General features: G+C 47.4%; 1 protein-coding gene across 1 annotated transcript in view; it reads right to left on the reverse strand.

Moving 5' to 3' along the window:
* TTLL3 (tubulin tyrosine ligase like 3) overlaps positions 1-14,111 on the reverse strand; it is a 306,216-nt gene that overhangs the window by 256,689 nt on the left and 35,416 nt on the right. The window contains exon 3 of the mRNA XM_086939577.1: positions 4,305-4,416. Within this exon, the coding sequence (XP_086795703.1) occupies positions 4,305-4,416 (112 nt within the window). The remainder of the gene's footprint in view (positions 1-4,304; positions 4,417-14,111) is intronic.

Below are 14,111 nucleotides of genomic sequence, written 5' to 3' on the forward strand. Positions count from 1 at the left end.
CTCTGCTCCGCCAACACTAGATCTCCCAGCTGATCAGTTGACTGGGGGGAGAGTGCTTGCAATGTTCAACACTCCGTCCACCATCCCCTTTGGTTTTGCAGTCTCTTGTGGCCGTCTTACCTGGCACTGTGCAGAGGGCACCCATGCAGGTCTGCAGCTGTTAGTACTATAAGGCCCCACCATTCCTTACAGTTTCATTCTCACTGTCACAGGATGTGACAGTTGGCAAAAGTGAAGCAGCGTTTGACATGCCATCACTCTCTCGTTGCTGGTTTAAGCTTTTCCTGTCACTTTACTGACTACGGCTCCCAAGAACAGTTGTGTTTGCTGGGAGCAAAGGTGAGATTTTGTGGCATTGAAGTTGGACCCTAGTAAGAATGTCTGCGAGTCTGTGTTTGAGAATGGGTGAGAAGGAGTGAGTGGGAGTGAGTGAGAGTGTGTGAGAATTTTTCAACGAGAGTACAAGTGAGTGCTGATGAGGGTGAAGTAGGAGTGAGTCCGAGTGAATGTATGTGAGTTAGAACATTAGAGAGAATAAGTGAGACTGTGAATAAGTGACAGTGAGTGAGAACGTATGAGTTGATCAGTGACAGCAAATAAGTAAAAAATAAAAAATAAAAAGAGTGCATGAAGATGGGTGAGTGAGTGCAAGTGAGTGGGAAGGAGAGTGACAGAATGGAAGTATGAGACTATGGCGTTATTCTTGAGAGTCTGCTTGTGCCCCTAGCATACAGGAGGCACCCATGGCAAGTTACTGACACGGATATACAGGAGGTAATACTTAGCATTAAGAAGATAAACAATGGCAGAGGGGAGAATGTCAACCATTAGAAGACGCGACTCTTGAAATACTAGAGGTCATTTATGATGCAGAGTTACCATGGTATTTGGACGGCACCAATAGCAAAATTCTGGCACTGACATATTGTACGTAAATTCTGGCCTAAAGACCAACTAAGGCATGTACCCATGACAAAATGCTGGACCTGAACCATCGCAGGTAATCTTGACACAGGGGCACCCACAGTTCACTTTGAAACACATGATATTTGATTGGCTTGGCTCACCTCAAAAGGCTTCAATATTTAATGTATGCCCTTTCAGCACCTATGGCTTTTTAGCAAATTCATTTAAAAATTGTGTTTTAAAATGCACGTTTTCACCCCACTGTTTTCATTTTATTTTTTTCTTGGAGCGGGGCTGTTTTTACTCGAAGTGGCCAGTTTCACTCGCTTTGCTTAGAGGAGTCCTTGACCATAACAGGACTGAAAGAGTTATAGGAGTCTCCTCTATCACATGTGCAATTCAAGCTCACAGTGAACAAGAGCTTAAAGAGACACTCGCATGTGGAGGATAAAGCCACGTTTTCTCACAGACACCATGCCTGGATGACCCTGTTTACTTATAAAACACCGGGCCTCCAAGCATATTTTGGTCTGGGGTATGGCTGGAAAACTAAGGAAGTCTTTTTAAAACACAGGCTAGGGATCCTACCCGCCATTCCTCACTTACCACCATGGCTGAGACAGAACTATGGGACTAAATGCCGGCTTTGCGGAATGGGGACTGAAGACCTAGAACATCTACTATGCACATGCTCGAGGCTGAACAAGGAAAGGGCAGCTCTGTTGAAAACAACCTTTAACGAACTAGGAGTCCGCTCACGCAGACAAGCCGTCCTCGCCTGCTTCTACCCTGGTCTCTTGACACTGAACGGGAAGCTGGTGAAATTTTTGAAACTAGCGGAATGGAAACAAACAACCCAGGCAGTTGGCTAAGAGGGAATCTTGGGCCAGGGTCAGGTTGCCACGAACAATATATCCTACCTGCACTTTTTACTGTCTTTTATCTTGCCTTTTATTCAAAACCCTTGTTTTTAAAGGTCTCTTTTAATTTCTCTTGTGTGACTTGTTTTTTAATGTATTCTTTTTGTAATGGTTTTTATTAACCTAAAAACAATAAATTACTTACTTACGCTTTGCTTGCTCACTACAATACGAGATAACTATTGCGCCCCACTACTTTCAACGTTCATCAGCCACCACTACAAGAACAGAAGGTCTTGATAGGCATGGTTTACTCTGACCGCTTTCATTGGGACCACACCACCATATTTTAGGGTTTTCATTAAATAAATGAATTCAGCATTGCAAGGCTTACTCGTCTAATTAAATAAAAAAAGTGAACTCAAAAACACATTTATAAACAAGACGTTGCCATTCATTATTGTGACTATATGAAAAATGAAGTTTTTAAACAAAGCGTTCACCACTGTGCTTGGCACAACGGACTCCACCTTGCAAATGATCATGAAAAGAATGGATTAACAATGAGGAATAATGTAAACCGATAACAGCTCATATTCAAAATATAACTTGCGCCAATTAATGCATGTGAAGATAACCACAATTGCTTTTTTAAATCTCATTCCTCTCCCCATGACCCATCAATATCTTTCTCGTTCCGGGGTATAATAGGAGAACGGTTAAGTCATACCGCTGTCGCATTGGGTCTTCCTCCGAAGAACACGCAATTTGTATGTAATACAAAGAGTATGTTTTCCTGGACTATGTCAACACCCTAACATAGATGGTATCTAAAATAGACATTTAAGGTTGTTTTTACGATATTGATCATTCAGATATTAAGGAACTTCAGCATTGTCAATCACGAGATGAAACCAGCATCTAGGTCATGTGACATCACTTCCTGGGGGAGAGTATTAAGGGTCACTGACCATATAATGTAACTTCTTGTAGTGTCATTTATGTCAAAAGGAGTGTGATGTCATCTCTCCTACCCTTGGAATTTTGATGAACGCATGTCCATGCACAAGCCACCTCGAAACCGAAGCCTCTACTTAGAAAACAGAACCTTGCAACGTCCACGCCCAACGTGACCAAGCGTGTCCAGAGCACGTAATCTACAGCTACACAGAGTGCAAATCTTTCAATTCACACAGTTCATTCATTTTATGGGAAAAATAGTTTTTGAATTTTTCCCCCCTAACTTGCCTGGCCCAATGTCAATTCAAAAGGTAGTCATGTTGCAGCCTTGTACACCGCATAAACTAATTGTAATAAAATGAAAAACATCACTTTTTGTCCGAGTTTAATGGAGTAAATACTTCCACGCACTAATACGAGGCTTCGCTTCTTCACAGCTAATATAACTGTGCAATGTGTTTTTTGGTTAAAAACGACACTATAAAAATGTAATGTTGACCATGCAAGTCTAGAGGGTTTTCCAAAACGTAGTAGTAAGTCCAAGTCTGCACCTCTGCATTTTTGGACCCCACTTTAATTAGGAGTTGTTTTGTGTATGTCAATTCGTCCCTCTGCCTTTTTTCCTATTTCTTCCATCTTATTTTGATCTCATTATTATATCATGAGCGGCGGGTACCATAGTGCATCCATTCATCTTCCTTCCACTGCGCTCCTCTCTTACCAGAGTCTCCTTTTCTCCATTATTTAGTGTATGTTTTGCCCAGGACACCCTCCCATAACGACTCCCGCTCAAACTCTTCCTTTTTTTTTCAACCTCGAGTCCACCTCTGTTTCCAAATCTTTACGTTTCTTTTTGTTGTCTTTTTCATGCCTAGAGCCCCCACATCGCCCTTGCTTTCTGTTGTGGTGGAAAGACGCTGCGGCATGCCAAGGAGACCGATTTACAAATAAGCTTTATTGAAGACACAACCCGGTGCCAGCCCTTACCAAGGTGTCAGGGGCGACTGACCCCAATAGAATTCCCTCCGCCTTTCAATCTAAGCCGAACCTTATAAATAGAACATATTCAAATGTAGGAATGAAACCCATGCAAATGCAACTACAGCATAACACTTCCCCTCTCCTTTTTTAAGTCCCGGTTACTTATATTCACCTTTTCCATAAAATGTTACTGGTGTGTACGTGTGGTATCTCCCCATCAAGACTGCTCAGCGCGTCTAGGTGGGGGATTCTGCAACCTGCACATTAGGTACATTTTCACTGAGAGTAACAAGTTTCTGTCCCATGATTAACAAGCATTAAGCTTCACTGACCTGTACTGAAAGGAAACACACATATGCTGGGTTGATTTTCTAAGAGTTTCCTCCATCTGACCAGTGTCTAGCCAGAGCCCTGGTCAGTTGAAATGACAATTGTCTTTGACCCTTCGCTGTGCTGCTTGCTACTTTGTTTTTAACTCGATTTGGACCTTAGGCGTCCCCAGGGTTTTATTCCTAACATCTCCACCCACCCACTCGCCACAATCTCCATTCCTTCAGGAGGGTGCCCGTGCAGTGACTCGCCATAACAGATACTGACCTGCTTCACTGCTATGCTGACTCGTACAGAGTTGATGGACCCTTCTATTAGCACTTTCTCCTTTTCATTTCGACTGATTATCACCGGCTGCAGGAGCAGTTCTTTGCTACTTCTGGAATGGTAAATAAAGAAATAACAGCGTATTAATAAGGTAAAGCCCGAGCATCATAAGTATTATTTAAGTAAACACCACAGCAATGTTACCCATCGGAGGTTCAAGCCCACTCGTTTGTCTGCCTTCTCATTCCACCGCCCTCCTTTCAAGGTGTAAGCAGACATACAGTAAGAGCTCCAAAGTCTTTGCCGCAGGAGAAAAGGGGATTTTAATTTTAAAATTAAGTGAATTTATATAGTGACTAGCCAAGGCGTACAACAAAGAGCTTTACTGAAACTGTGAATTAAATTGATCTATTTTTTTTTTGTATCTACTTTTGCTTTAATAAGGGTTTGGTCCTCTCCCAGTAAGCTTCTTTTACCAGCCAAATAGAAATATCTTCCAGTCTATTATGTTAAAGCTAATTGACTTTCATCAAAGCCGTGCTCTCCAAGCAGACATGCCCAGTCAAGATTGACAGATGTTTCCACTCATGATTAAGGGGACTGCGGACGGACACTTTCCTGATGGTTAAATGGCCTCAATCCCCATCGGAGAAACAGGAGATACGGATGTTCGAGTGAACGTGAAACCTCTTCTGACTACAGAGCACAACCGTTGTCTACATTTCATGGTGTGCAACTCATGCGTCTTGGTTCTGTATTGAATATCTGCCTTTCTGTCTATTTCCAACAAGTCTTCGTCCTCTCTGTCAGAGTTTGTGCATGAAGCAGCGGTAGAATAAAACATTTCTTGTCTGTGTAATGAGCCGTTATCACCGACATCCCTGTACAGATAGGCCCATCTGAAGTAGAGAGCACAGACATGCTTGTAATTCCATCCCAAACGCCTTCCATCTCTCAGCTGTAAACACGTCAAACCTGTACAAACAGCTTCCAGAAGATTATGTCTGGCCTCACCTGCGTTGGCAGCTCGCGAGGTAAGGCGTGTAGCGACAGGCGCAGCCTTTCTAACTAGACTGTTGTTGCTCATATTCAAAGTGACTGATAAATTCAAATCCATTAGTGGCCCAAGAACTGCACCGCGTCCTGCAATACACGGTTAATGTGCTGTACCTGCACCCAAGCACGCGTCACACTGGGCGTATGCCCAGCACGCGATAACATTCACTACCTTAGTTAATGTGTAACATAACAGGAACCAGCACACATGGATCTATAGCTTGGCCCGCCAGAGGTTCATGCTTATCAAAGTGGGCAGGTCTTTTAGTTGTATCACAATAAATCTTAAGCATTCACAGCAAGGCGCCGCGCACTCGGGGCTCTCGAGCTTTAAACCAGTAATACACATGAAACGTCACTCGAAGTATTCTGCATAAAGGCATACTCTTGATAATCTCTGTGCCGACTCATAATTCACATTAAGATTTATTTAAGTAAGTCGCAGTTAATAAAAGCTTTCTAACAGAGAAAAGCATCACATCTAGCCATGGAAGGGGGACTGGAAACGAACAGTAGGTTGTCAAACAGACTTTGAAGCCTGAAATAAACTATTTATTTTATTTATTTTGAAAGTTTTATATAGCGCGGACAAGATCTTTGCAGATATCAGAGCGCTTTACATAGTAGGGGTACACGAGGGAGGATAGACAAACAGGTAAGTCAATAAAGCTAACAGTACAGATAGGTGGTCGTGGATGCAAAGCCAATCATGTAAATCTGTAAATCAATAAGACAAGTAATACAAATAAGCAACGTGGTCAAACATGTAGAACAGATCGGTGCAGAGTCTTTAAGGAGTTCGAAATAATAGTTCAAGTGTATTTAGCCATGAGGATAGCTTTTACTTCTTTCTTGAAGAGTGTGGTGGAAGAGATGAGACAATGAGATGATGACAATGGTCAGATGGAGCACATGCCAGTGAAGCTTAATGCTTGTTAATCATGTGACAGAACTATGTGTCCCAATTTAGAGTGGGAATGTGGAATGACCCCGATTCTGCTTACAAGGTCAGCCCAATCACATCCAAGGGATTAGCTGGTTGTAGGTTTCAGGGTACATTCGTCAGTGACGGACATTAACACAAACACTCATCATGAGGACATAACTGAGCCCAGTCCCGCTGGGGCTGAGCTCTCAGCTACATTAGACCCGCAAGGCCATCCCACAATTAAATGCACCGACTGACAGAGCGCCCACGGCTCGCGTTGGAGGAACAGAGGAGGCAGTGTTAACAGATGGACAGGTTTGGCAGTAGAATTCCAGCCTCGGACACCCTCTTTCTTTTACAACAAAGCACCCTCCTTAAATTGCAAAGTATAAGTGACGTGAACAGAAATAAAGTGGGGCATCTTATTTGAGTATTAAAATAATTCAAGCTACCTGGAGGAGTGATCTTTGCTATACAGATGTATCGCTGCATGTTCCATTGTTATGAATATTAACATAAGTAACAAGCTGTACCAAAGGAACCGAGGCAAACACTGGTAACTAGAAGGATGTCACGGCTTCAGAAAACGATGGGGAGTTACTTTATCCATCTTAAACTCAGACACTTCAAATATTCACCTTCCTAGTAACAGATTACTAATAAGTTACATTTAGGAGGAGGTATGACAAATCGAGCTTAAGCCAGGCACAGGGCGCTGCTTAGCCAAACAGTTTAATAGGTCTAGAGTTAATACCCAGGAACGATTGTTCGCAGCGGGCACAGGTGACAGGCTACACTGTCGCAGCAAACAAAACAACTACCCACAACTTGCTTCTGTAATATAAATCTTAATTTATTTAATCACAAAGGATTTTATGTAAATAAGCATATCAAAAACATGCTTTAATAATATATATTTAGTATAACAAACTAGCTGCCACATCTCCCCAATCAGCAAATAAAAAATACACATCATACTCTCACAATGCATACATATCGTTCATACCTTCAAACCATGACAAAGCCATCATTAAAACCCATGTAATTAGCAAAGTACAGCACTATAGGAGGACCTGTGCATAGCTCCTTTGAGTATTCCACTCTATACAATTTTATAGTAATTCCTCAATTTTGGATATCAAACAAACAAAGAAAACCACTGCACTTAAGAGCACTAATAGGTTTGCTTGGTGTCTGTACAACTGTAGCGCAGGTGTCAACGCGTGTTTCGGTCAACAGTGGGCAGCCGACAAAACACCACCTTCAGGGCCCAAGCGCAGGTGTCAACGCGTGTTTCGGTCAACAGTGGGCAGCCGACAAAACACCACCTTCAGGGCCCAAGATGATCAATAAAACCAACAAGCATTTGCAACGCAATAGGTCTCGGATTAGGAAAGTTTGAGCTATTGGTCTTGTAAATGACAAATATTTTTTTTATGTGTTGGTTTTGAAAATAGCTAAATGAATAGCTTTGTCGTTTACAATGCCAATAGTTTTAACTTTCGCAAATGTGACACCTATAGCATTTGTAATGCAATATGTGTTGTATTTACGTGACTTAGATGTATTGATATTATAAATAACAATTGCTTTAAAAAAAAATAATTAATACTTAAAAAAAGATTTTGTAATTTAGAATGGCAATAGCTTAAACTTTTGTAAATAACTGTTGTGATGATTATGTTCAGTGTACTTTATTGTGACGAAAATCCAAGAACAGAAGTGAAATATTAACATCTTTTTGTGACATTTGTAATAAAGCTTGAAACATTGAGAGAACATATTTGAACCAGTTGTTGTTGAATGGTTGCACAGATTGATGCTGTGGTGGCGCTGAGTGATGTTGTGGTGGCGACGAGTGATGCTGTAGCGTTCAGTGATGTTGTGGTAGCGCATAGTGATGTGGTGGCGCCCCTGAGTGATGCTGTGGCGCCCCTGAGTGATGCTGTGGTGCCCTTGAGTGATTGGTGCAGAGTGATGCTGTGAGGATGCGATAGATAGAGTGAGTGTGATAGATTAATAGATTGAGGGCGATAGAGTGAGGTTGATAGATGGACTGAGGGCGATTGATAGACTGAGGGCGATTGATAGACTGAGGGCGATTGATAGACTGAGGGCGATTGATAGACTGAGGGCGATTGATAGACTGAGGGCGATTGATAGACTGAGGGCGATTGATAGACTGAGGGCGATTGATAGACTGAGGGCGATTGATAGACTGAGGGCGATTGATAGACTGAGGGCGATTGATAGACTGAGGGCGATTGATAGACTGAGGGCGATTGATAGACTGAGGGCGATTGATAGACTGAGGGCGATTGATAGACTGAGGGCGATTGATAGACTGAGGGCGATTGATAGACTGAGGGCGATTGATAGACTGAGGGCGATTGATAGACTGAGGGCGATTGATAGACTGAGGGCGATTGATAGACTGAGGGCGATTGATAGACTGAGGGCGATTGATAGACTGAGGGCGATTGATAGACTGAGGGCGATTGATAGACTGAGGGCGATTGATAGACTGAGGGCGATTGATAGACTGAGGGCGATTGATAGACTGAGGGCGATTGATAGACTGAGGGCGATTGATAGACTGAGGGCGATTGATAGACTGAGGGCGATTGATAGACTGAGGGCGATTGATAGACTGAGGGCGATTGATAGACTGAGGGCGATTGATAGACTGAGGGCGATTGATAGACTGAGGGCGATTGATAGACTGAGGGCGATTGATAGACTGAGGGCGATTGATAGACTGAGGGCGATTGATAGACTGAGGGCGATTGATAGACTGAGGGCGATTGATAGACTGAGGGCGATTGATAGACTGAGGGCGATTGATAGACTGAGGGCGATTGATAGACTGAGGGCGATTGATAGACTGAGGGCGATAGATAGACTGAGGGCGATAGATAGACTGAGGGCGATAGATAGACTGAGGGCGATAGATAGACTGAGGGCGATAGATAGACTGAGGGCGATTGATAGACTGAGGGCGATTGATAGACTGAGGGCGATTGATAGACTGAGGGCGATTGATAGACTGAGGGCGATTGATAGACTGAGGGCGATTGATAGACTGAGGGCGATTGATAGACTGAGGGCGATTGATAGACTGAGGGCGATAGATAGACTGAGGGCGATAGATAGACTGAGGGCGATAGATAGACTGAGGGCGATTGATAGACTGAGGGCGATTGATAGACTGAGGGCGATAGACGGTTGTGTGTGGGGGGGTGGGGGGATTTATGTGTGTGGGGGGGTTGAGTGTGTGTGGGGGTTTTGTGGGGGGTTTTGTGTGTGGTTGTGTGTGTGGGGGTGTGTGTGGGGGTGTGTGTGTGGGAAGGTGGGGGGTGTGTGGGGGTGGGAGGGTCGGGGTGTGTGGGGGTGTGGCTGTGTGTGGGGCTGTGTGTGGGGGGTTGTGTGTGTGGGGGGTTGTGTGTGTGGGGGGTTGTGTGTGTGGGGGGTTGTGTGTGTGGGGGGTTGTGTGTGTGGGGGGCTGTGTGTGGGGGGTTGTGTGTGTGGGGGGGATTGTGTGTGTGGGGGGGTTTGTGTGTGGGGGGGGGTTTGTGTGTGGGGGGGGTTTGTGTGTGGGGGGGGTTTGTGTGTGGGGGGGGTTTGTGTGTGGGGGTTGTGTGTGTGGGGTTGTGTGTGTGGGGGGTTGTGTGTGTGGGGGGTTGTGTGTGTGGGGGGTTGTGTGTGTGGGGGGTTGTGCGTGGGAGGGGTTGTGTGGGGGGGGGGTTGTGTGGGGGGGGTTGTGTGGGGGGGGTTGTGTGGGGGGGGGAGGGTTGTGTGGGGGTGTGTGTGTGGGATTGTGTGTGTGTTTGGGGTCGTGTGTTGGGTTGTGTGTGTGGGGTTGTGTGTGTGGGGTTGTGTGTGTGGGGTTGTGTGTGTGGGGTTGTGTGTGTGGGGTCGTGTGTGGGGGGTTGTGTGTGGGGGGTTGTGTGTGGGGGGTTGTGTGTGGGGGGTTGTGTGTGTGGGGGGGTGTGTGTGGGGGGTTGTGTGTGGGGGGTTGTGTTTGGGGGGTTGTGTTTGGGGGGTTGTGTTTGGGGGGTTGTGTTTGGGGGGTTGTGTTTGGGGGGTTGTGTGTGGGAGAGGACGACCAACAGATGAGAGAGGGAGGAGAGATAGAGAGAGAGAGAGAGAAAGCCATTTGCTTAGCTATACAATACCATTAGCAAAGCGATTTGCTTTAAGTTAATCAGAAGCGAGACCCATTGCATTTTCAATGCTGGTTTTGTTTGGTCTGCAACCACTATCTGCGAAGTTGGTGGCTGGATAATTTTTTAAGGTCATGCTAAAAATAGAATATATATGATTGAATAGATGGCTTATGCCGATTGAATATTGTATAGTTGTAGGTACTAGTTTTTAGCAAAACCTTTATTAAAAAACAAGGTTTATTATGGTTATTAATAATATTATTATAGTGGGGGGCGGAGCTTGCTGGCGTCCATGAAAGACGTGTGAGAGCTGAGCTCCTCGCCTGAGCCCCTTTAATGTTCGTCAAAGATATCCTTTTTGACGCCTTACTGGCCCTAGCAGGGGCAGTTTTTGCTTCTACGATCCCCAGAGCTGATAGGGGCACCTTCCCGGATCGAAATCGGTGGTGGCATCGATCAACGGGCCGGCGGAGTTTGGCGTGGCGGACCAGGCCGCAATCCGCGGACTATCCTTGGAAGCTGCCCGCCCTACGTAACGCTACGTGCGGCGTGAAGTCCCGGTGTGGCCCCGGGCTGCCGGACTGCCTCCTATCCTGTGGTTCTCCTGGACTGGTCTGCACCGGTGCTTTAATCATTGGACTCTACCGCACTGCTCCTTCGACTGTGTCCACTGTATCTCAACGGCGGAGCCCTGGGGCGCTCCGGAGAGGCCCGGGAGCCCGGCGGCGGGAAACTGCGTCCTACAAACGCCGGCTGGCGGGCGGCATTTCTACTCTAGCCTGCTTAGGGACTGGAAGGGCATTGGTGCCGGGACGTGTTTTTTGGAGTGTGCTGGCGCTTCTCGGCAACCTGTGGTGAGACCTGCATCGTGGCGAGTGTCTAGGGGTTGAGATCGTCCCTCTGGTCTCGCCTGTACCACGCGGCCCGCGGCCGCCATTTTAGCCTCCATTCTTTGCTACGCTCAGGACTGCTTAACGGAGTTCGCTTTCCCGGTGCCCCCCCTGCATTGAGCCGCCTCTTGCTCTTTGCCTCGTCAACGCACTGTGAGCACCGCCATGGGAAAGGGCGACAGAAACCAGCCGAAGCTCACGTTCGAACAACGGAGGCCGAGGGGCGCGGAGGGGGCTCCTCCGGAGACCTCGTCGCAGGCGGCTGATAGCTCGCTTTGCGCGGACATTCGCGAAATGCTCTGTACCATGGAGAAAGGTCTGCAGGAGAGTATGTCTGCGATTGGCACAAAAATTGACGCTTTATCCTTCAGAATGGACCGGATGTCGGAGAGGGTGGACAAACATGCTGAGAGGTTGGATATGGCGGAGCGTAGGCTGACGGAGGCGGAGGAGGCCCAGACGGAGTGGGATAAGGACCGTAAGCAGTTCGGTCGCCTCCTCCAGGTCATACAGGACAAAACGGAGGACTTGGAGGCGCGTTCACGGCGCTCCAACGTCCGCATCACAGGGGTGGCGGAATCCCCCAACACTGGCAAGATGGAACTGTTCGTTGAGAAGTTGCTTCACACGCTGCTGGGGGAGGACGTTTTCTCCCCCATGTTTATCGTCGAGAGGGCCCATCGCACTCTGGGTCCCAAGCCGCAGCCTGGCCTCCCGCCGCGGCCAATCATTGCAAAACTTTTGAATTACAGGGACCGTGATTTGGCTCTGCGGCTGGCGAGGGAGAAGGGGGAACTACAGTTTGAAGGCATGAACATTTCGCTCTATCCTGACTTCACGGCGAGAGTACAGGAGGAACGGAAGCGCTTCGGCCCCTATAAGAAACAGATGAGAGATATGGGGCTGGACTATGCCATGCTGTACCCGGCGAGACTCCGGATCAACAAACAGGGACACTCGCACTTTTTTACCGACCCAGCGGACCTGAAAAAGTCGCTTAAGGAATGGGCTAAGGAACAGCGTAATAGCCCGAGGGGTCAACGTACAGATGAGGAGGAGGCTGTGTCTTTAGATGGTCAGGGGTGAGCTGTCCTTCGCCCCAGAGCCAGGTTTGGCTAATTCGTCGTGAGTGATTGTGTTGCACTTCAAAACCCGATGTGCCTTTTCTTTGCTTTAATTTTTTGAACCACGGTTGATGAGCCCGGAGTAGTGCCGCAGAGCTGGGTTCTTGCTGACATTTACTGCTGCACTTCTGTTTTTGGGGGGGTGCTACCTGGAGGACATTGGGACTGGTCATCCACCACTCTGCTTGCTTTCCTGCTGGGGCTGGGGTGGGGTGTCGAAAGAGGTGGGGGTGGGGCGGGGAGCAACGGTCGTACCTGGTCCTTGTCAGAGCGTATTATTGTCTGGCTGGAACCTCTGCCCCTGCGCTTTCGGCTTCTTGACTCTCTAGGGGGTCTTGGGTTTGTAGTGGGTTGTGTCGGGTGGGTTCGGGGTGGGTAGTGCCATGCTCTGTCTGACCGGGTTGGGGTTGGTCGGCTGTGGGTGGGTGGTTGTTTGCTATGTTCTTGTGCTGCTGCTGATATGTTATGTGGGGTTCGGGGTCTGTTGGGAGGGGGGTCGGTTTCTGCCGACTACTGCAATGTGTCTGATGCTTCGTCTGCTCTGCCCTACTGTTTTCTCTAACTTGCTATGTCGACCGCTGAGACTCTAGGACCAGAGAGCGCCCTGGGCTCTCTGCGATTGCTATCATGGAACGTGAGAGGGCTTAACGATTTCCGTAAACTCAGGAAGGTTTTGGCGTACTTGCAGTGCCACCGGATTGACCTCGCCACACGCAGAGCTCAATGGAGAAAAGCGTTCTTCACCCTACTCACCGTCTCCTCGACTAGAAAATCCGCACACAGCCAAACTCTCTCCATCTCCCCATCCCGGGTCTTTCCAGGCAGAGCCACCATCACTATTTACAATACCGGGATTGTCCTATTACAATCCACAGACAAGAACCTGGAACTGCTAGACAACATGTTCCCCACCTTCAAAGAACACCTCTCCAAGTCACGGACAAACACGCATATCTCCCCCAATTCCACCAACCATGACCTCTCAGCTGCATACTTTTCAATCAGGGACACACCTACCACCCCTGACCTCCCATCCCCCACCCACAACCTCACTATCCCAACTCAGCACCCCATCTCAGACATAGATCGCTCCCCCTCATACGCCGCCCGTTCCCCCGCCCCCTCCACCAACGTCCGGACCTCCACACATACCCTCAACACACCTTTCACACCTACAGCGGGCATTAACACCCCGCTCGGCGCTGACAGCACAATCCCCACACTTAACACTCCCAACTTAGTCCAGCACCAGAATCACACGCATTCTGACAATTGCCCCCTTTTATCCCCCCCCATTCTCAGTCCTCACTACCCACCAATCTACTACGCAGAACGTACTCCCTCTCTTAATTTAACGCCCCTTCCCCTTAACAGGACCATCTCCACTCCCACTCCCCCTCCTACTCTCAGCCCCTACTATCCTCCTTCCAACACAGCTACCAGTCTCCCAGCCTACACGTTGTCCCCCACGCCTACCGCCAATGCCCCCACCCATAACATCAATTTCCTCCCTATCCCATTCACTCCCCAACAGTCCAGAACCTCTCACCTCCCTAACCCTATCCCACGCTCCAACACAACGCAGACCTGCTTGAACACCAGCCCTCCCCCTCGCCTGCACACGAGTTCCCTGGCCAGCCAAT

The sequence above is a fragment of the Lissotriton vulgaris genome, chromosome 9 (genome assembly GCF_964263255.1).
Source record: "Lissotriton vulgaris chromosome 9, aLisVul1.2, whole genome shotgun sequence".
NCBI lineage: Eukaryota > Metazoa > Chordata > Amphibia > Caudata > Salamandridae > Lissotriton > Lissotriton vulgaris.